The sequence below is a fragment of the Grammomys surdaster genome, unplaced genomic scaffold (assembly GCF_004785775.1).
Source record: "Grammomys surdaster isolate TR1022 unplaced genomic scaffold, NIH_TR_1.0 367, whole genome shotgun sequence".
NCBI classification, from domain to species: domain Eukaryota; kingdom Metazoa; phylum Chordata; class Mammalia; order Rodentia; family Muridae; genus Grammomys; species Grammomys surdaster.
The window spans coordinates 6192164-6215745 of NW_021604786.1; the positions used below are offsets into that span (position 1 = coordinate 6192164).

Consider the following 23582-nt stretch of genomic DNA (forward strand, 5'->3'; position numbering starts at 1 on the left):
CCTCCACCTCCATACTGGTGGGATTTCTATGTGTGTGCCACCATGCCTGGGTCAAAGGTACTCTACCTGATCATATGTCATGGAGCTACCTAGCTGTAGCCCCTGGCATCATTTACAGTCTCCATGAAGGCCACACTCTCCCACATGGTCTTAGTCACAAGGTTGATCTCTCTCTCTCCCTTCTAATCTAAGAGGCCCTCACACTTGGTAGTAGGAGTGAACTTGTAGTTTCTTCACAAAGAGTCCAGTGTGTTGTGTCTTGCCTGGAGAAATTAAACCAGGTGTAGGACGGCTTCTCAACTTCACATGCATCTTAAGAACATTGATGGCAAAACTGTGGCTGAAGACTTAGTGGAGTTCTGTCTATTGCCTCATGAACTACACCACCCTTTCCTGCCTTTTTCTTCTCTCTCATCTATAATAACTTCATGGCCGACTGATGACTGGCAGGAAGGTTATTTCCAGATTGTTATCTCCTATGTCTCACTGTGATCTTCATTTACACACGATGGAGTATTCTTTAGTTGAGAGCCCCATGCTGTGTGCTCTTACCTTCTTTTCTATTTTTCCATCTGGGTTTTGGCACTGCCCTGGGAAACTCTCTGCTGCTTTTGCTCTGCAAAGTCAAGAGAGGAGAGCTCCCTTCTGGCAATTTGGCTGTTTCCATAATGGCTCACTAGTTGTCTCAGGCTACCTCGTGAGAGCATCTAGAAGTTTCTGCCAACTTACTCTCCAAAGGCATACTGAAGGGTGTTGGTAACACCCACTACTACTACCATTACTCTAAAATCCATCTAGGACACAATGGTGGCTCCTCCATGAATATGTTGGTGCCTCAGGACAGTGGAGACTGCTCTTGACTTTGATATGTCCCAGCCTCTGGTCTACAATCTCACTGTAGGTATATTGGATTCCTTCTTCTATATTATCCTCATGGAAGGATTCTGTTACTGATGATATTCGAATCTTTTCCACTGAGCTTCTGCACTGGATCAGGGAGATACAGTAGAAATAGAAGGCAAGACCAGGAGCATCTTCTCCCAGGGGCAGGGGCCTATCAGTAAACTGACTCTTGAGGTTATCAAATGCAGGGTCCCATTTCATGGAGGAATACCCTCTGTAGAGGCCTTGCCAATAGTACCATTAGTGTTGAGTAAGCATTTTTAGAGGTATGAAGAAGACTATTTCATGTCTAGCAGACACCCTTCTCTACCTTTATTTTCTACACTTGCTAGTATTCCTGGAGAGGGTTCCTAGAACAGTGATTATGAGTTAACAGTTGTACATATCAACAACAGGATATATATATATATATATATATATATATATATATATATATATGAAAATATACATATATATGCAAAGAAGGGAACGGTTTTTTTTAATAGCAAAGACTGCCTCACAATGAATCAATCTCCTTTGATCTCTGTAGTATTCAGACTGGGCTAACCCGATGCTGAAGAAAAGGAATATTGTGTGTGAGATTAGAGTGACTACCATCTAAAGAATCTCTGAAACCGAGGCTCGGGGCAGACTCTGGAAGGTATCAGGAACCCCTCGAATGTGGTAAGACCCCAAGGAAGGAAAGACTTTGGTTCTCCATTGGGAACTGAAAGTACCAGAGTCTTTGTGAGACCAGCTCTCTCAAAAACCTTTAGTCCCTCACCACAGATGAGGCCTACTGCTAGGCTTTACTTGAGTTGTTCAATAATAGGCATGTCCACCATGCACACAGCTGGAATGGCCCAGGGGTTATTATAACCTTCCAGTTGTGGCCTTAGAAAGAATAAGCATCTTCTGAGGATAATCTGAAGAACAATCAGTTTGAAGGGTCTGATAGATGGTTTCCTCCGACTCCATGAGAGAGTCTGGACAGCTCTAAGGTCTTTGCAGACTTACAGCTCTGGCCACTCACAGCGTGATTTTTCATAGCCTGTGATGGGGCTGGTAGACATGATATCCAAGGCTAAGGTTTGAACCCTTCGTTTTTTCTCTGATGGAGATAAAGTTGCTTGCAAGCACCACCAGTGTGTACATGAAGGTACCACATACTCCTTCCTTGTCAAGTTGCTGAGTTTGTCTCTGAGCATGCTCACAGAGAACATGTCCACTGTGTGGCTGGTTGTGGTAGTTAAATCCTGATTCTGGCTCCCAGAAACAAGACTCAGATTCAGATTATATTTACAAATACCTCAGCCATATAGCTAGGCTCTACTCTGACTAGATCATACTACAGATACCCATTTATTTTAACCTACATTTTACTACCTGGCTGGTTACCTGTGCTCAGGTACCACATGTCTATCTTTTCAGCTCTTTTCGGGCTCTTCTCCCAGAATTCTTTCTCCTCTCTATGTCCCACCTCCATTTCCTGCCTAAGCCATAGGCTACTGGCTTTTTAATTGACAGGTGAGGCATCCATACAATACACAAGATGTTCTCTCTACAGCTGGCCATTGTGGATGGAGTATTGCAGTGACAGAGATTCACTGCTCTTGACCATTATTCATTTTTAAAATATTTTAATTTTAAAATTATTTTATTAATTTAATAAAAATGTAATAATTTTATTAATTACATTAGTTTAAATATTTTAAAAAAATTCTGCTTTTCAGTTTTATCATCTTGGGAGATGTCTGAAATCCTATACCACCAGTCTATGCTACTGTTCCTGTTTCTTCTCTGCTGTAATAATACCTTGACCAAAAGCAATATTGGGGGCAGGGTTGATTGGTTTACAATTCCAGGTTGCAGTCCATCACTGAGAGATGAGTCAGGAACTCAAGGTAGGGTCTTGAAGGTAGGTCTGCTTGCTATTCCAAACAGCATTACTTCGGACCAAGAAACTCATTCATGGAGGACACTGTTTGCTACTTGTCTCCCAAGCTGAGTATAATAAACTCAGCTAGCTTTTCTAGACAGTACAGAACCACCTGCGCCCAGGAATGGTACCATCCACTGTGACCTGTGCCCTACATTAACTAACAATCAAAACAATCCCTGTTGACATTCCCTAAAGCCAATCCCATCCAGGAAATTCCTTAATTGGGGCTCTCCACTTAGATGACTCTAGGCAGTGTCAGTTAAAGCTAATCAGGACAGCCATAGAACAAACTACCCGATACAATGGCTTGAAACAACACACACATACTAAATAACAAGTGTCACAGATCAGGAGTCTGGGCCTGGCCTGAATGGTTCCTCTTTTGGATCTTCCAAGATTCAGTCAAGGTGGTCAGTGGTTGGGGTTTGGGTATTACCTGAAACTTGAGGGGCCCACTTCACACCCCATGTGGCTTTTGAAATCATTTAAGATATATATATATATGTGTATGTATATACATATATATATGTATGTATATATATATATGTATATATATATATATTCATATTAAGTTACATATGTCATCTCTTCCTCCTCTCCTTCTTCTTAGAGAAGACAGGGTCTCATTTCAGGCTGTCTTCAAACTTGTTATGTGGCTGGGGATGACTTTGAACTTGCAATCCTCTTGCCTAATCTTCTGAGAACGAGATCACAGGTGTAAACCGCCATGCCTTTCTATGGGATCCGAGGAGTTGAATCCAGGGAGTCCCACTTCCTGGGGAAGCTCATGGATCACTTCTTCAAGACATTCTTCTAAGCCATCCCCAAGTTCTTCCAACTCAGTGTCCTCAAAGGAATAACACACACACACACACACACACACACACACAGACGAACCATTCAGTTATTTACAAACGCACATTGTAACAGAATCCAAATGCTTCATTATACCACTACACTTATGGTCATGTATATTCTAGAACTTGCCTACCTCATACATCTTTTGACTCTTCCATGTCTTCTAAGGAAGCTGCAGTCTTTCCCTCCCCTCCTCCTCTTGTTCTTTCCTTGTTCTTTCCTTGGCTGGCTCTTTAAGGTTTCATATTAAAAATCACCCCCCCAGGTGGCTTTCCTTTAACACCCAACTCTGCAACCCCTACTTCCTCCAATATTACAAATTCTTTTTTTTTTTTTTTTTTTGGTTTTTCGAGACAGGGTTTCTCTGTATAGCCCGGGCTGTCCTGGAACTCACTCTGTAGACCAGGCTGGCCTCGAACTCAGAAATCCGCCTGCCTCTGCCTCCCGAGTGCTGGGATTAAAGGCGTGCGCCACCACCGCCCGGCTCAATATTACAAATTCTTAAAGGCACATTCATGCGGTTCTTTGAGATTTTTCATCACAGAATTTGGTACTGTAAAACCTCCAGGTAAGTCTGGTGTCCTTCACACAATATCTTGGTTGTTCTCTCTCTCAACTCCTCTCCAGGATGTGGGAACAGAAAGAACTTAGCACCGTGATTTAGTACATAGTGGTTGAAGAACGATTATACTTGGTGGCTTGTAATCCTTCTAGCTTTAGAATCAGGTTGTGACCCTGGGGTCACTTATCTCCTGGTGACACCTGCTCATATTCTCAACACAAGACTGCCAATATGTTCAAGATCTGGGCCACCAACAGACTCTGTCAAAAGGCAAAACACGTGGAAACCTCCTGTAAGGCGATCTAGTGCTGGGCATTCACTTGGCTCAAACTTGCTTCGTAAAAAAAGTCAACAGAGATAGAACAGAAACGGAAAAGGAGGGGTGGAGGTGAGAAGAGAGGACCTAAGAAAGCCTACGGGAAGGAAGAAGGGTCACGCGTGATAGGAGACCATAGTAAACAACCAGCTCCTCACGTGACGCAGCCGCAGAGGTCCAGGAGGGGGGGCTCCTCTCTCGCGAGGGGGCTCCTGTCACTTAGCTGATGCTCCGCCCCAGCCCCGCCCCAGCCCCGCCCACCTCCGGCCTCTCACCCCACCCGCGCCCCTCCCTCGCTCCGGCGCGTGACGTCACGCCGCCGTGCGCGGCGACGCAGGGACCGCCCCCGCGGCGCGACGTCGGAGGCGGAAGTGGCGCGGCCGTCGCTCTTGGGCTCTCACTGCCGGCTCCGGATTCTGCGAGGAGCCTCCTGCCAGCCGCCGCGTCTCCCTGCCCTCGCTGCCCCTCCATGTGCCCGGGCGCCGCCGCTCCGCCTCGGGCCGCCGCTCACCCCGGGGTCTATGGAAGTGATGGAAGGACCCCTCAACCTTGTGAGTGGTCGCGGGCAGAGTCGGGGACGGGTAGGCTGAGGGGGAACGCCGGCTGAGGGGCAGCCCGGACTCAAGGGGGAACCGCGAGCTCAGGGGGACCTCGACCCCCCCGGTGCTCAGGCCTCTCCCTCGGGGTCCGTGGCATCTGCCCTGCTGGGACCGCGTCCCAGCGCCACGTAGCCGCCTGCAGGCCGCGGGCAGAGTCGGGGTGTCGGGGCCGCGCCTCGCACACCGGCCCCCCCTTCCCTGGTGCCCTCACAGCTGCTCCAACGAAGGTCCCTTAGAAACAGCTGGATCGGAACCACACAGTCTACTCCCCGCAGCCCAGTGTCTTTGCTTTAAGGCTCTCGAAAGTACCAGACATGTTTGCCGTTCTCAGAAAAAAAGCACAGGGAGCCGGGTCATTATTGTTTGGGGCAAAAAGGAACACCACCACCACCATCCCCCTCCCCCCTCCCCGCCCCCAAACAACACCACAAAACCCCAAACCTCCCACAGGCCTTTTCTAGAGTGGTCACAGGACATCTTGCTTGGGGTTTCTTGGGAAAGGTTCCTGGGATTCAGATGCAGACGTCTGGTTTCTTAGCGTTGGAGAGTAAAACTTTTCAAGTCCCAAGTTTGTAGGTGGTTTGCTATGCGGTGGGATTTGAGAACAGGACCGTGGAGGATTGATTGCTTCCTTTGGATCTCTGCCCTCCCTGCTTGGAAGAGCCTGGTCCGTGCTGTGCAGAGAAGCCAGTCTGTGGTTTCAAGAGTATGGATTTCTGGAGCCAGACTCCTGGATATGAACTCTGGCTTAGTCACCTAATAGCTTCGAGAGACCTTGAGCAAAAATGTTCACTTTATTGTTTTTTGTTTTGTTTTACCCACGTTTGTTGTGAGGATTAAAGGACTGAACAGACAAAAGGCACGTAGACCTGTAGAACGTTTGGAGGAATTAGCTGCCCTTGTCACTTAATGAGATTTGGGATTGTTGAGCTTGAACGCCAGAGAGTGATCACCTAAAGCTGTGGTTTCATCCTTGGTGCCAGGTTAGCAGCTCCGAGGAGCCTCTCCAAAAGTTACTAAGTTTGGCCCCGTGTCCATTGCTAAGTGGATTGCACTTACGGATAATGAGGCTACATTGGTGAGTTTGTGGAAGCTAGGGAAATACCTGTCATCTCTCTTGTTTTTAAGAGAACTCGTGTGGTCAACTATAGTTTGCAGTGAAGTATGGGCGGCTCACTAGGGAAACTCCACAGGAATATTATTAGTCGTAGGCAGCTGTTTACCGAGTACTTCAAAGTTCAAGTGTCCTTGCAGAACGATCACTGGTTCGCTTCCAGTTAGCTTCCCTTGCTTTGGCAGCAGAATGTAGCCTCACCCTGGCTAACCACTCCACAAGCGTGTGCTGGCCAGTGAGAACGCTGAAACAAGGGTCAGTTTAAGGTGGAGCACCAAATCCTCAGTCTAGGAAAAAGGAGGTAGCTGGTGGCGATGGTCCTTTTATTTAGCTACTGTGTGTTTGAGCCATGCTAACTCCAAGCTTACTCTGTCATCTAGGCTGGTCTTGATGCTGGGATTTCATGGCCCCGCTGCTGAGTTTTTCCATCTTAAATAGGTAAATTAGGAGGCTTAACACAATTCCATTCTCCGGTCCTAAAATGTATGTAACATTTCAGAAATGGGGCAGTTTGAATTTTTAAGCCATTTGAGATTTTGAAGATTTCTGATTTCCAGCCTAGCTAAACATTGACAGATAACAGGATGTTTACTTGAATGATTTTTAAGTGCGTTGCAGAGTAGCAGGGTTAAGCTTTTGTTAGGGAGCTGCTAGGGACTAGGGTTTGTGTCTGTGTGCTTCATTTGTGTGGAAGTTGGACAACTTGGGAGTGCCATTTCCCTTCACAAAGTGCTTCTGGAGAGTGAACGCACGTAACCAGGGTGGGGGTGAGTGTCTTTATCCGCTGAGTCCTAGACTAAAGCTTTTTGAAGTTGTTTTGTTTTTGAATGTCAGTAAATACACCACAGTATTGTCCCCACCCAACATAAAAGGTAGCCGTAAATTCCGTGACTTAATGAGTATCTTTGAAAATTCTTGTAAACCACACAAGTTTGTCACAGGAGTGTACTCTAAATGCATAGTATAGGACTGCCCTACTGCACATGGGTTTGGAGTCCCGTGCCCTCAGAGCATCCTTGGGATTTAGTAGAAGTGTGAGATTTGCTGGTGAACAGCCTAAGCTGAGAGGAATTAAATCATTGCTTATGTCAGTCACTTGGCATTCCAGATCATCACCACCTGCCTTTAACAATGCTTTCATATTAATGTACTTGTGGCTTCCACGTCTGTGTGGTCTTCATAGTGGACTGTATGTCACTACTCTTACTGTTTTATTGCAAGGCTAAATCCCTCACAGTGAATTTGCAGGATGTGGAAGAGAGTAGCTGTAGTTCATACTGCATTTTAATATGTAGCTATTACACATGTTCTAGCTTTCTAATTTTCAGAGTTAGTCAAGAGAAATTATACTACCTTTGAGGAGAAAAATAGTCTTTCAATTCTAAATAAATTTGTTCGTTCTGTCCATTTCGTTTGTGTTATTTGCTTATTTAAGGCAGGATCTTAAGAACAGGCCTTGGTGTGGAGTTCAGGCTTCAAACTTGTGATCCTCCTGCCTCAGTTTCCTGAGCGTTATGATGCCAAGCAGGTACCACCACACCCCCTTGTTAATTTGTAATATGGAAAAATTGTAACTTATAAAATCACTTAGTGTGTGTTAGGTATTTCTTTCCATGCATTTAATTGTTGGCATTCAGTCGGTAGCAAGTGAACGTCAACACTTCTGTGAGAATTTCTAGTGCTGCCGGCTTGGGGAGTGATGTCAGATTGATGACCATGACTGTTGTTCATGCTCTGCTTGCCTGGGCTGCTGCAGGCAATGCCCATGTGACTGCATAACCTCACTTGTTTATTTTGTATGCGTTCTTCCTTCAGTCACACCTGTTTTCTCTCTGTTGAACCTTAAGAGTGCTGGGAGTGTGTGTGTCGAGTCCCAGAGCTTCCCTCTGGAGCACTAGTTCTTATTTTGCCTGAAGTGGTTAATGTTTTCAAGCGTCTCATCCAAGAAAAACAGGTGCATATCATGGGCCAAGGGATGGCCTTTATGTACCTGATGTCTTAGTAAGCATCTCCTGCTAGTCATACTGGGATTCAGAGCTTTAAAGAAAAAAGAGACTATTTTACTACTTGTTGTTGTTGGCCTGAAAATAATGGAAGGAACCGGGAAGTGGTGGCGCACACCTTTAATCCCAGCACTTGGGAGGCAGAGGCAGGTGGATTTCTGAGTTCGAGGCCAGCCTGGTCTACAAAGTGAGTTCCAGGACAGCCAGGGCTACACAGAGAAACCCTGTCTCAAAAACCATAAAAAGAGAAAGAGAGGAATGGAAGTAAAGGAAGTCCTGTGCCATATGCAGGGCTGGGCTTACATGATAGCGCTCTGGGGGCAAGGAACATGGATGGGGTGGGGGGCGGTACAGTAACGGAGTGCTAATTTATAGCCAACAATTGTAAGTGGTAGGGCTTCATTAAACTTAATAGCTAGATGAGCTGCCAGTATAATAGATTATGACATAGAAATGCAGAATAAATTGAGATGGTGGAGTTTAAAAGCCAGAATCTAAAATAAATCTTTGAGCTTTGTATTAGGGCATTATTTACCCATCTGCTTTACCTGTGACCTGCACTGAGAAATCCTTCCAGATTGATAACAACTGGTTTTGTGTGTGGAGCTGCCAAACTGCTTTATAATGGAAGAGTGTCTTGGGCTTCTGCAGAAACATAGGGCCTCTCACATTATACCCCACAAAAAGCCAGAGTCTAACTTTTGCTATATATGAGTTGCTGTAATACTTAATGTTGGGTGATTTAAAAAAAAAAAAAAAACGTATATGAGTGTTTTGCCTTCATGTGTGTTTGTGCACCACATATGAGCCTAGTGTCATGGGCCAGAAGAGGTCATTGGGTCCCCTGGAAGTGGACTTTGAGACCTTATTAAGTCATCATCTGGGTGCTGGGAATCAAACTCAGGTCCTTTGGAAGAGTTGCCGGTCCTTTTACTTCTTAGCCTTCAGTCCAGCCTCTGTATCTTTTGTTTTGTTTTGTTTTGTTTTGTTTTGTTTTGTTTTGTTTTGTTTTTCGAGACAGTGTTTCTCTGTATAGCCCTGGCTGTCTTGGAACTCACTCTGTAGACCAGGCTGGCCTCAAACTCAGAAGTCCGCCTGCCTCTGCCTCCCAAGTGCTGGGATTAAAGGTATGCGCCAACACTGCCCAGCTCTGTATTTTTTAATACCCTCAGAATTCACCAGATTGATTTCATAAGTCATCCTGTAATTTGAAAGGTCCTATACTAGATTTTCACCATCTAACAGCAGATGGTGAGTTTCCAAAAAAAGAAAAAGAAAAAAAGAAAAACAAACTAAACTAGAAACCAGCGGTAGGGATGAGGTTATAACAAAGTCACACAAGGGGGCAGTTGGTCTTCAGAGTAGAAATGAGGTCCTCAGATTCACCTCACACTTAATTGTTCTGCGGAGTAGACAGTTGACTCAGTGCATGTGTTTGGAGGTATTGCTTGATACTTGTTTGTGGAGCCCTGGCGGACTGATTGGGGCATAGGGATAATATGTTTTCTTTGGTCCCACCCAATGACCATACAAGTCAGGAGGATAGTAGCTATTCTCCGCCTTCTTTCTAATATTTGGAATTGTGTTTTTTTCTTTTCCTTTTGATACTACACTCCAGGTCATAGAAATTAATAGATTGAAAGATATAGGAGATAGTATTATTTAACTTGGGGATTTTTAGGGGATGGGGGCCAGGAGGCGGGGAAAGGTTGTTTCTTCATCCTGAAACCTGCTATGTAGACCAGTCTGGCCTTCAGCTGACAGAGATCTGCCTGTCTCTGCCTTCTAAATGCTGGTACCACCAAGCTAGGTAAGGTGGCCTTGAACTTGCATTTTTAAAAAGCAGCCCAGAGAAGCAAAAACGTCCTTCTTGACAGTATATTCATCCACTCAGCGCCCTGATTGTAGTTACTAGGATTTTTGTTGGTTATAGATGATGGAAGTCCACTTGTCTTAGTTTAAGCCAAAAGAGTTATTGGATTCCAAAGAAAGGGACAGGAAGAGCAGTGGTGCAGTGTCTGGAGTGTGTGGGGATCTTTGATAGACTCTGAACTGTTTCAGCCCTGTGTTTTCTGCCTGGCGGCTCTCAAAATGTCCCATAGTTACAACCACTTGATTCTATATTTATTATACTTGCTCTCTGATTCCTGTTGTTGGAAATATCTAATCCCAAGTCTGGGGGTTCTATCTTGGCTTTTACCATTTCATTTCCAGATAAAAGACACACACAACCTTTATAGTACGTCTTAATCAGCACAAGAGCTGGACAGATCTACTCTCTATGATAGTAGAATCTACCTTCCTATCGATAACCCTGAGTTATTACTATGTTTCATCTGGGCTGCTCTTAACTCCAGAAATTCAGTTGGCGTGCCCTCAGGACCATATTTTCTTGACTCCTAATCCATGGCATCTTTCTCTTCACCTCTTTCTCCCTCCTTTCCTGGTGTCCTCAGGGAACACCTAGCACTATCTCAATTCTGCCTAGCTATAGGCTGTAGGTATCTTTATCAATCATAAATAACTTGAGGGGGGCAAGGTTATATAGGGTCACTTGAGTCCTCGTGTGGACTGTCTCTGGGGTAGTCAGGTTGCCTGCCCCTGTCGTGTCCCCCCCCCACCCCCCCCACACACACTTAGGAACAGACCACACCTGAACAGGTGCCAGGTCTGAAAATCTGGGGTTTAGGATTCTTTTTAGGTCCAGAAAGCCAAGCAGTATGAGAATACGGCATGTGCTATAGGCATCATGGTTGTCAAGGAAAGGCAGTGTACAGAAAGGTAGACTGTGTTTTGATTTTGTGTTTTTTTTTTTTTACTTTGAATTTCTAAAGAAACAATTTTGTGGATTTATTTTAATGGCTGTAATTTTTATCACAAACTGTGTTTTAACAGAACAGTTTTAAAATGGGAATCCTCTAAAGATTCTTTAAAAGATAATGGTGACTATAGGTTTCTATTGTGTTTTCTACCTTTTTAGAGACAGGGTCTTGTGTGACTCAGGCTGGTCTCAAACTCCTTGTGTTGTTAGGGATGACTTAGAACTTGTTCTTCTTCACCACCTGCCAAGTACTAGGATTGTAGGTGTGTGCACTGTGCCTGGAGAACATGAAGCTGAGACAATGTCTCAGGCTGGCCTCAAACTTGTGATCCTGCTGCAGCCCTTTTAGGGGTCAGAGGTGTGAGCCACCACCTGTAACAGCTAAGATAGTACTTTGTCCTAGCTTCCCCAGACACTTTTGGTTAGTTGGTTGGATTTTTTTGTTTTGTTTGTTTGTTTCTTTCTATGGAAAACTCTGGCTGTCCTGGAACCAGCTTTATAGACCAGGCTGGCCTTGAACTCATAGATCTCCTTGCCTCTGCCTCCCAAGTACTGAGATTAAAGACCTGCACCACCACACTGAGTTGTCTTTGATTCTTCCTTAAGATATGAGCCTCAGTCACAGCTTCACTCTAGTAAACCTGCAAGCTCTACTGCAAAACCACCGACTGAAATTCTGCATTTTAAACAGATGCCCGAGTGGTTCTCTTTACACAAACAGTGACCTAGTTCAAAGTCAAAATTTTTTTAACAAGTGAGGAAATAGCCCCTGTAGATTGGAAGAGTTTAGCTGGATTATGGTGAGAGTCAGAACTTGATCCTAGAGCCCCTTGGCTCTTGGTAGGGTTAGGACTCTGGTGCCCTGTGCTTCATTATGAGGTGCAGTGGGATTTCAAGAAAGTTTTCTTTTGTGAAAGAAAAGATTTGGGCGCTGGGCAGTGGTGGTGCACGCCTTTAATCCCAGCACTTAGGAGGCAGAGGCAGGTGAATTTCTGAGTTCGAGGCCAGCTTGGTCTACAGAGTGAGTTCCAGGACAGCCAGAGCTACACAGAGGAACCCTGTCTTGAAAAACAAAAAAAAAAAAAAAAAAGAAAGGAAAGAAAAAAGAAAAAAAAAAGCTTTGGGCCTTCATTCATTTTTCTGTTTCTGCATACTGCCTAAGACCTTGATTGAAGACCACCGTTCATTGCAGATATCTGTCAGCTTTCATTGTTTATACTGTCTTCTCAAACCATCTGCCCTTTGGTCTGAGTACAGTGGTGCACACTTACACTTCTAGCATGTAAAAGGCGGAAGAGGCAAGACATGGGGTTCTATCTAAAAAAATCTGACCCTCCTATGACCACCCCAAATGTTTTATCTGGTTACTGTTCAGAACAGACTTTTTTGCTCAGTCCAAGTCTCCATGGTTAAAATGAACCTATTATTTTAAGCTCCTATCATAAACTGAGATTTAGGGAAGGTTTGCATTATTGCTATTTGAAGAATAAAAGCTCTGTGAAACAATAGGGATGATGTTGCCTTTAAGAACAATTGTTTGTTTCTTCTTTACAAGGATAGAAGTAGGGGAAATACAAGCAAGTGTGCTGTTTTCTACATGTGTTTGCTTGTGTTGAGTAAAAAAAAATAAACATGCCCAGAGTACATCTGTGATCTCAGTTGCAAAAGTGATTTTTTTTTTTTTTTTTGGTTTTTTCGAGACAGGCTTTCTCTTGTAGCCCTGGCTGGCCTCGAACTCAGAAATCCACCTGCCTCTGGCAAAAGTGATTTTTATGAAGCATTTATAGTGTTTCTTGAAAAGCCTTCAAGATAAATCATTTTACACCTAACTGAACAAATTAGTGTTTTCACTTAAACTCCCGAACCATAAAGTTTGCCATTCTAACCATTTTTATGAACATAGTTTAGTAAGATTAAATATGTTCATGTTCTTGTGAAATTACCTTCCCGCTTAAGATTGAATGGATTCCATTGAGCAGACACATTATACTTTGACTTGTCTATTTGATTTCTTCTGTTATGAACATTTCTGTTCTACTTGGTTATTGTAAATAATGCTGTTGTGAACAGTTTGTTTGTTTGTTTTGTTTTTTTCCTGGTAAGTTGTCCTGTGCTTCAGAACTTTCCTTCCACCCTCAAGGGCAGGGATTCAGGCTGTGAGCCACTTTTGTCTCCATTGCTATGAAAAACACCATGGATGTTGTGGTTTGGATGAGAATGGCCCCATAGGCTCATATATTTGCTCACTCAGTCCACAGTTGATGAACTGTTGGGGAAGGATTTGGAGGTGTGACCTTATTGGAGAAGGTGGTGCTGGGGGTGTACGTTCATATTTCAAAAGCCCATGCCATGCTTGCTGCTTGATCCTGTGTGGATCAGGATGTAAAGTTCTCAGTTACTTCTCCAGCACCACACCTGTCTGCTTCCTTTGTCCTGTTGTGATGGTCATGGACTAACTCTCTAAAATTGTAAGCAAGTCCTCAAATGCTTTCTTTTATAAGAGTTGCCCTGGTTGGTCATGTATCTCTTCACAGCAGTAAAACAGCAACTAAGACAATAGTCAACAGCAACTTAGGGAAAAAGGGTTTATTTGATTTCACAGTTTGTAGTTTCTCATCTGAGGAAGTCAGGGCAGGAACTCAAGGCAGGAACTGAAGTAGAGCCACAGAAGAATAGTCCTTATTTGGTTGGCTCCTCGTGGCTTGCTCAGCCCTGCTTTCTTAATCTAAGACCACCTGCCCAGGGCTTGACCCTGTCTAATGTGTGCTGGGCCTTCCCATTGTAGGCTTGCCTGCAGGCCAGTCTGATGGGGGCGTGTTCTCAGTTGAGGTTTCCTCTTCCCAGAGAACCCAAGCTTGTGAGAAGTTGATTATAAACAAACAAACAAAACCACAAATAACTACCACAGCTACATATGTTTGCATATGTTTTTGTGCATGTGTCGTCTTCTTTGAGAAAAGGTACCACTCTGGCACTACTTAATCTACATGCCTTTATAATAGGAATATCTAAGTTGCCTGCGTGCGTTCTCTCTCTCTCTCTCTCTCTCTCTCTCTCTCTCTCTCTCTCTCTCTCTTTCTTTCTTTCTTTCTGATGAAAAATAATATTAAATAGAATAGAGGCCATTGAAATAGAGGCAGTTAAAGCCCGGTAACCAGAGAGGGCTTCTGAATAGTGTCCTATCAGTTACTGTGCTTCTTGGCCTGGCTCCTTTTATAGCTTAGTTTTTTGTTTGGTAACAAGCACCATCAGTTATCTTGTTAAAGATTGATTTAATTGAGAAGTCTTGTTGTATAATTTTGGAGTAACTCAGAATGTCTTCTAGGCCCACCAACAGAGCCGACGAGCAGACCGTTTGTTAGCTGCTGGGAAATACGAAGAGGCGATTTCTTGTCACAAAAAGGCTACGGGTAAGTATTTTTCTTAAGAAATACTGAATAGAGCTGTTGACAGACAGGCAAGAGGATTGCCATGAGTTGGAGACCAGCCTGGACTGCCAGGTGAAATCTTGTCACAAAACCAAACAGGAGTTATCATGTAGGTATGAAGCTGTTGAGTGTCATTTAAGTACATACTTAGAATGCAGTGGTTTCCTACCAGAATGTCTGAGTTAGCCTCATAAGTAGATCTGAGGCCCTGATTTACAAAGCTCTGTCTCAGTTAGCTGAGCAACAAACTCAAACGCCTTGTTGGGAGTGCTTACTTGTGTTTCATCTAGAGTGGGTGCCGACTCTGTTCTAGAACATTCTCCTGGAAAGCACTTCCCCCCCTTCTGACTAGAGGGAAAAGAACGTTATTTTACTGTTGAAATACAAACTCATGGTGGGCACCGCTTTGGCTAAATCTCCTGTACGTATTGCTTATAAGTAATTACCAAGAGAAAAAAAACCTTTTTTGATTTAGGATCTTGCTAATGTAGCCCTTGATGGCCCAGTACTCACTCTGTAGCCCAAGCTTGCTCCCCGGGCTTGAGCACTCCTCCTGCCTCAGCTTCCTGACATGCTCGGATTGTGTGTATGTGCCAGTCACACCCAGCTGAACAGTGTAAATTAGTTGTAGTTAAATGAGTGGCTCCCACCTATAATCCTCACACTTGCTGGTGTGAGAGGCAGGAGCATCACAGAATTGGACACCAACTGGGGATATATAGCTGTGTATTTTTATGATATTAGATGGAGTTTCCTAGAACCCAGAATCAGTTGTCTTTAAATCTCTCTTCAACCATAGTCTTAACTGGATTGTTAATGTGTCGTGTAACCCTGTGATGGTGCACCATGTTTAGATGGAAAACCATGGTATGGATGAGTGCCATGGTCCTTTAGCCATAGTAGATAAGGCTGTGTGTGTGTGTGTGTGTGTGTGTGTGTGAGAGAGAGAGAGATAAAAGTGGAGTGAGTCAGCATACATAAGTGTATTTCTGTATTTCTGTTTTTTTGTTTGTTTGTTTGTTTGTTTGTTTGTTTTGAGACAGGGTTTCTCTGTGTAGCCCTGGCTGTCCTGGAACTCATTCTGTAGACCAGCCTGGCCTCAGAAATCCGCCTGCCTCTGCCTCCGGAGTGCTGGGATTAAAGGTGTGTGCCACCACTGCCCGGTGTAAGTGTATTTCTTATTCACCTGTTGTAATTGTCATCTGTCAGGTAACTTAGGCTTAGTCCTGGAAGCTTCTAGCCTCTGTACAATATAATCTAGGCCTAGAATGTTTTCAGCCTCTGAGACTTACTGCTGAGTAAGTTCACCCTTTCTAGTTCTTTCTTGTCTCTGGTTGGGTGATTCAACTTAGCTGTTTTGGCTCAAATGCCTCTCCACGCTGACTGATTCAATCTGGCTTCTCTTGGCCTCTCTGGAATTGCTCTGCGTGACTTCAAACTAATTCTAGCAATCTGTTCTAATCTTCTAGCTCCTTCTGTTGTTTCTCTGTGCCCCTGTCTAGTAAAACAGCCTCCTTTTTCTCAATGCACTGTCCCTTAAGTAGCTCCCCTTTCCTCTCTCTTCTCTCTTGTAATAGTTGGCCATATCCTATTCTGTCAAGTCTTTCTCTGATTTATCACTTTGTCTGCCACACAGTTAGCCATCACTTTCCAACATGGGTGTTCCTTCTACAAACTAACTTTACCTTCCTTGTCTGGGATTAAAGGTGTGTGCTAAGGTCTGAGCCACACCACAGCTAGAAACACAGTCTCTGCAGCCATGTTACACACTAAGTGCAAGAGATTCTGAAGACCATGACAGAGGGAAAACCGTCATCCCTAAACTGATCTTTTGTTTCCGATGACTTAACAACTGTGCGAAACTGGGCAATGTCTAGTTTCCCACAGTGGTAGAAAACTTGTAGACAGTCGTTCTGGAGGTTGGGGTGGGGGTATTTCTCATTGTTTACTTAATACATACTTTAAATACTAGCCTTGTGGTATAATTAAAAGAAGTAATTGCCAGTATTATTAAGTTTTTTCTAAGCATAACAGGAAAATCCCAGTACTGAGAAAAGAAAATAAGAACCAAGAAGCTAGTTAGTAGTTGATACCTGCTAGTGGAAAGGAAAATACATTTTCCTGAGTGGAATGTCACGAGGAATATTAAGCACACTCCAGGGCAGGCCTGGTGCCTAGGAGGAACTGGCCAACACATAACAGACTGAATATGTTTTGGGGATTTTGTGTGTGTGTGTGAAAACCTTTTTGTTTTGTTTTTGTCTTTTTGGTTTTTGTTTTGAGGTTTTTTTTTTTGTTATAGTACTTTCTTAAACTTCAGTATTAGATTATCAAATGTGATTTTGTGAAGGAAACCCTGACACATGCACTCATTTTTTTAAAAAAAAAAATTTAAAATACTTATTTTATATTTATGTGTATATGCATGACTGCCTAAGTTTATGCATAGCACATCTGTGCAGGTGCCGAAAAAGGCAAGAGGACATTGCATTCCCTGGAACTGGAGTAACAACTCTACCTGGGTGCTGTAAACCAAATTGAAGAGCTGTAGTGTTCTTAATGGCTGGGCCATCTCTCTAGCTCCTCTTTTAAAATATCATTTTTCTCTCTTTCCTTCCCTCCCTCCCTCCCGCCCGCCCTCCCTCCCCCCCCCCCCCCCCCCTCTCTCGCTTGCCATCGTTTTAAGGCTTTATTGTAGGTAATCTCTTTAGAGACAGTGGTGGTGTGGACCTTGCTGAATTCTTTGCACTTTTGGATTATGGTAGATATCCTGCCATGTTTAATTTCGGTTCAGTGCTCTGCCGAGGTCAGCAGTTCTAGTTGTTTTAAACTTTGTTTTGTGAAAGATAGTCGGAGTGTTATGCAGGTGGTTTAAAGCAAACTGCAGTTCCGGGGACACAAACGCATGTAGACAGGATGAAGAGCTGTCACAAGAAATCCCACAGTGTGTCCTGCATTCTATTACAGTGTGTCTGTCCTGCATTCTCTTGTTTCCCCTTTGCTCATGTGCTAGACACTTCTTGCCATGTTCTACCTAGTGCTCTGCTACTGTTGGGATACAGGCTTAGCCAGGAAAGATGAAGAGAAGTATACAAGCTTGGCAAAGATGATAGTTCTGGAGAAAGAAGAAAGATTTACTTTGAATCTCAGGGTTGGTAGAACCTGGCAGACAGAAAATTCTAAGTTGTGATATTAAAATATATCTATATCTATATCACATTAAGGTATTTGGATTAAGACCAGACAGCAGAAGTGTAAAGATAAGAGGCTCCAAAAAGTTTCTAGTGAGCAAGAGCCTGACTCAGTGTTAGTAACACTTGTTATTTTACTCTAATTGTTCCAGAAAGACTCTTAAACACCTTACAGAGGAACATGTAGCCGAGTGCAGAAGGGAAGAGGAGGTAGATGAGGAAAGCCACGCAAAGCTAGCCTGGGAAAGGACTGTAAGTGTGGTTCATGAAGAGACTCACGGTCCCCAGTACTGCAGAGCCTGCTCTTGGCTCTGTATCAGTCAGGGTTTCGTTTTTGTGACAGCACACATTTCTGTCTGAAACTTCTTGCGGCCAGCTGTTATTCTCTGCATGCTGGTTAGCATATTGGTCTGCTGTTTTCACCCAAATTGCCCAGTAAGCTTCACAGAAGAACTTTTAAGCTGCCTTCTCAAGCCTTCCTTCTCCGTACTTTCAGACTTTTGTAGACAGTCCCAATCACTTCTGAACAGTCTTATTAGCTAGGGTCATAGCAATGGTTCTTAGTCTTGGTTCTAGTTTTCTGGGTTAAGTTTCCACCACTGGCAGAAATAACTGAGGAAAATCAACTTATTTATTTTATTTGTGTTCTGTGGGTGAGGAAGATAGGCGTGTGTGCAGGTTAGAGGATCACTGTTGGGAGTGGTAGCCAAGGATCAAACGCAGGTGGCTTTAGCGGCTAGGCCCTCTTGACAGCTCCAGAAATCAACTTTGACCAAGGAAAGACAGCAAGAGTAAGTAAGGGGTTTACCACCAAGCCTGGTAACTTGACTTTAACCCAGAACGCATATGGTGGAAGGAGAGAATTGAGTCCCACAAGTTGTCCTCTTGACCTCCACACATGTGCTATAGAGCTTTCAGGGACTTTAAGATCCATCACGCTGATCTGTCCCAACCCTGAGGACTGACACTCAGGGGGCTGAGTCAGCACTTTTAAGTTTGCAGGCAGCCTGAGTTACATTGTGATACTTTTAAAAAAGTTTTTATTTATTCGTTTTTACGGGTGTTTTGCTTGCATGTATGTATCTGTGCACAGTGTTTATGCTTGGTGCCCAGGGAGACCAGAAGAGGGCAAGGAGCCCCTGAGATTGGAGTTAAGGTTGTGAACCACCACGTGGGTGCTGGGAATTGAACTCAAGTTCTCTGAATGAACAGCCAGTGCTCTTCATTGTTTGAAACCCTACTTTTAACAAAGATCCATCCAAATTATGTTAGCTTAGCCCAAAGAGAAAATGTAAAGATCTCAGCATTGCCTATTTAAATTTAGTAGAGTATTATTATTACTTTTTTTTGTTTTTGTTTTTTTGTTGTTGTTGTTGCTGTTGTTTTTTTGAGACAGGGTTTCTCTGTGTAGCCCTGGCTGTCCTAGAGCTCAGGCTGGCCTAGAACTCAGAAATCCACCTGCCTCTGCCTCCCAAGTGCTAGCATGTAAAGGCGTGTGCCACCACTGCCCGGCTTAATAGATTATTAAATCACACAGAATTTGATCAAGATTAAAGAAACGTTTGTCTGTCTTAAATGGTAATATACTACACAGTATATATTTCATATTCTAAGGGCTTTTTGTTTAGATAGTCTATAGCATATGCTGGATTGTGATCCTCCCATGTCAACCTCTTATATGCTGCCGTTCTGTGTGTGCCACAGTGTCTGGCTTAGGGCCCCTAAGCACTAGTAATAGCACTAGGCTGCTGTTGGTGTAGCTCAGAAACAGTTGAGAGAGAGAGAGTTCCTATAGGGGAGACCACAGTGATGTGCAGAGATTCAAATGACAGAGTCGCAAGTAGCTCTTGATATTTTTGTTGAGCACAGGACCTCATAAATTTTTACTTAATTTGGTTCTCTATAAGCAGGTTTTAAAAAATTAAGTCTTTAGTTTCTTCATTCTAAAATCTACAAATCTTTTTGTTTGCATTGTTAGGCCCAGACTGGTGCCAGGTCAGCACTCAGCTGTGGCCAGGTCCCCAGCCTCCCCATCTTTCAAGAGTTTAAAGCTCCCAGTTATTAAGATGGGCTGGGGATATTTGTTTCCCAGTGATAGTCTTTTGGGAGAAGTTAATACTGTTTTCCAATTTGCCTGTTCAGTACAACTGCTTAGAAGACCAGTTCTCTGTATTATGAAGAGTAAGCATTTCCATTATTAATCTATAAAGAATTATGATGCTCGTATTAACTTTCTACTTTTCTTTTCTTAAACTAGCCTATCTCTCTGAAGCCATGAAGCTGACACAGTCTGAGCAGGTGAGACACTCGTATTTGCAGAAGTGTTTTGGGGGGCTGGAGTGATGGCTCAGCAGTTAAGAGAACCCAGGGTCTATTCCCAGTATGTGTCCGGGCAGCTTACCAGCACTTTCAGTGTGGGGCATCTGATGCCATCTCTGTCCTCTGTCTTCTGGCTTCATACTCACGCCCCCTCCTCCCTCCGTTATTTAAAAAAACAATCATGACCCCACCATTTAGTCCTTGCTGGCCTGGAATACACTGTGTAGAGCAGGTTAGCCTTGAACTCAGAGGTCCACAGACCTCTGCCTCTAGTACTGGGATTATAGGTATGTGCTACTAGGCCTGGCTGAAAATAAAACTTTTTTTTTTTTTTAAACCCCCAGAGCAATGTTTTCTTGAATTGTGAGACTGAAAAATATGCAGATGTATTTTAGGAAGGAAATTAAAACTATAAGAGCCACCACTGGCATTCCAGACTGCTTTCCTGTTTCCTGTCATTGCTTCCAGGTCTCAGCTAGCCAGGGGTTTTCTTTAGACCCTGTCAGGACCTTTCCCAGTGCTCCACTGGCTTTTGACACTGGCTCCCATTGAGGAAGCAGGAATGGCCCAGGAAACCAAATGGACTACCCTTTGCTTAGTGAAAGGCAGTTTACATTGGACCAGTCTCCTGTTTGTCTCTTGAATACGTAAAGGGTTCCTGGGCTTTGAGATCTGTTTCTGGATGACTTTGTATTGTTTTATGGCTTGGGGCAAGCCTGTGCCTTAGTCTTAAATCTCCATTCACCTGGCGTTGGAGAGGAGTCTGAGCAGTTTAACGTACTGACTGCTCTCTGCTTCCCAGCTCCCACCAGGTAGTGTGTAGTTAGCAGAGGAAGCCCAGAGTGAGTGAATGTATCTTATTTACTTGGGCACAGCCTTGACAAAGACCAAGACTTCAGACCCATGAGAAGTTGTCAAAACCTTTTCCAAATGGATCAGGCTCAGAATTGGCAAAGCCTTTTTTCTCTGGTCCAAGTATGAATGTTGGTGTGTGCAAAAACTAGCTCTTGCAGCTTTGTCCTGGTTGTTTACAGTTGAGACTGCCCTTCTCCGTCCAGAGACTAGTCGGCATCTCTCTGCTGCACACAGTAATCATGCTGAGATCCAGGTTGCAGTGATGGTAGGTGTGGCTCCATTGCTTTCCTGGACATGTGTCTGCCCGTTCTTCATCCTTCTGCCACTCCAGGGCAGAGTCCAGGCTCACGTCCTGTGGGTCACAGCAGGGCCCACAACAGTCTGTCTCCAGTTGTACTCATGTACACACAGAAAATTAAATATTTGTAAACAACTGTGTCCAAAGCTAGGATTTCATGTTTTCAGCGCCTGGAGTCAAGCTTAGGTCTTTGTGCATGCTCATAAACGTATCCCACTGCTACATCCCTAGCGTGGAGATGCTCTTCCTCATCACATGACTATAAACAAAAAGGGGTGCTGACTGAACTGAGGACATAATTCCTACAGGCTGGAGCATTGACAGCCTGAACCAAGGGAACATTGAAGCTACAACTGGCAGTGCAGCACTTGTAATGGCTGCCCTACAGGTGTGCATCGGGTTTTCCAGATACAGATGACAGGGATATAGTCCATCCGGGTAGGGCAAGCGTCACACTTGCAGCTCAGCCCACAGTGATAGCTTGTGGTGGTCAGGAATCAGAACTGGCTGTGACCCTAAAGGCCCACCACAGGCAAGCCACTTACATAGGCCACACCTCCTAAAGACTCCACAACCATTCAAACAAGTGTTCAGACACATGGACCCCTGAGCCTTCCAATGTTAAGTTCTGTACACTGACCTTTTCTTCTGTGTCACAGGCTCACTTATCACTGGAACTGCAAAGGGACAGCCACATGAAACAGCTTCTCCTCATCCAGGAGAGGTGGAAGAGAGCCAAGCGAGAGGAGCGGTTGAAAGCACAGCAGAGCGCAGAGCGGGATGGAGCCCCCCACCTGCAGGCATCTCACAGACCCTCTGAGGATGCGGAAGGCCAGAGCCCTCTTCTTTCTCAGACATACATCCCTTCCACAGAGAAGCGCCTCCCTGAGGTGCAGGGGGTCTTTGACAGGGATCCAGACACATTGCTATTTTTACTTCAGCAAAAGAATGAGCCATCAGAGCCCTGTATTGGAAGCAAAGCCCCAAAAGATGATAAAACAATTATAGAGGAGCAGGCAACCAAAATAGCAGAGTTGAAGAGGCATGTGGAGTTCCTTGTGGCTGAGAATGAACGATTAAGGAAGGAAAACAAACAGCTAAAGGCTGACAAGGCCAGACTCCTGAAAGGCACCGTGGAGAAGGAGCTGGACGTGGATGCGGACTTTGTGGAGAAGTCGGAGCTGTGGGGCTTACCTCCACCCTCGGAAACCGCCACCGCCTCTTCAAGCTGGCACAAGTTTGCAGCTAACACGGGGAAAGCCAAGGACATTCCAATACCCAACCTTCCTCCTCTGGATTGCCCATCTCCAGAGCTCCCGCTCATGGAGCTCTCGGAGGACATTCTGAAAGGCTTCATGAATGATTAAAACGGAAGGCCATTGGAGAGGCTGGTGACACAGTTAATCCAGAAAAGAATACAAAGGGAAAGCCACGCCCCAGGGGAATGCCAGAGATGCTCCCTCATCTGGGATGCTGTGGGAGAAGAGGCGGTGCCGGGACCTGGGAAAGTCACTGTGAAACATCACTCACTTCTTCACGACTCAAGCTCATGATTCCGACTTGGCAGCCACTGAACTCTTGGAGGTTCGCTTTCTTATGATACAAACCAAATGGCTACCTGGAATAATTTTTCAAACAGTTATTTTTCTTATCTTCAGGGTTAAATGTATAAAAGTATGTCATGTGTAATTAATCTATAATGCCATAAATGATAATGCAAAAGCTAAATATGGTGGCCTGAGAGGCTCACGTGTATTTGGAACATGCTTTCTATCATGCGTTGACTGTATGCATTTTATGCACATCTTGTTTGTTTGCGATATGGTGTGTAAGATACACGCTTCCAGACGGAACTGTATGTGCCACAGTTTGCACTACTCGTAACATAATGAGAACCTCAAGACTATCAGGAGAAATATTTAAATTTCCATTTTATGAAGAAAGGAACCAAATTATTAGTTATGCTTTTTAAAAAAAATTACCAGTTTACATAATTAATCAGGGTGCATTTTAAGTTCTAACTTTGTGTTATATGATGCATCATTTGAAAATACCAAGGAACTCTCCTTTGTTCTGGATGATGCATGTGTGAAAGTAACGCTAGTTAGCAGTATTCGATTGTAAGAAATCAATAAAACAATTGTGTTTCATACCTTTGTTGAGTATGGCTGGTGGTTGACAGACAAGGCACTCAGTGGCTTCTCCCTGTGTTCCTGCCCTTTCTTCCCTCGAGGCCCAGCCATGGGACTGAACTGTCCGTGCTGGTCTCAGACCTGTTTCAGTGAGCTCTATAGGCTGGGATGTACTTCAGTGCAGCACGTTTGCCAAGGAGAAGGGCCAGCTTTGTTTTGTATGAGCTGTGAGTTCTTTCAGCGTCTGCTCCCTTCTCTTCCT

General features: G+C 44.2%; 1 protein-coding gene across 3 annotated transcripts; it reads left to right on the forward strand.

The window, feature by feature from the left end:
- Positions 1–4969: 4969 nt before the first annotated feature.
- On the forward strand, positions 4970–23340 carry Nrbf2 (nuclear receptor binding factor 2). Of its 3 annotated transcripts, XM_028780260.1 has the most exons (4): positions 4970–5111; positions 14423–14507; positions 19974–20014; positions 21848–23340. In XM_028780260.1, exons 1-4 carry the CDS (start codon positions 5082–5084, stop codon positions 22553–22555), a joined length of 864 nt encoding a protein of 287 aa, XP_028636093.1. In that variant the 5' UTR covers positions 4970–5081; the 3' UTR covers positions 22556–23340. The 3 variants fall into 3 exon arrangements, with proteins under 3 accessions (XP_028636093.1, XP_028636095.1, XP_028636094.1); XM_028780262.1 differs by lacking the exon at positions 14423–14507 and having other exon boundaries at positions 5030–5111; XM_028780261.1 differs by lacking the exons at positions 4970–5111; positions 14423–14507; positions 19974–20014 and adding an exon at positions 20771–21155.
- Positions 23341–23582: the final 242 nt, after the last annotated feature.

Bases quoted from the DNA above. Each gene is read 5' to 3' on its own strand.
- Nrbf2 (XM_028780260.1), top strand. From the start codon at position 5,082: ATGGAAGTGATGGAAGGACCCCTCAACCTT. The intron at 5,112-14,422 runs GTGAGTGGTCGC...AATGTCTTCTAG, and splicing joins TGGAAGGACCCCTCAACCTT to GCCCACCAACAGAGCCGACG. The intron at 20,015-21,847 runs GTGAGACACTCG...TCTGTGTCACAG, and splicing joins AGCTGACACAGTCTGAGCAG to GCTCACTTATCACTGGAACT.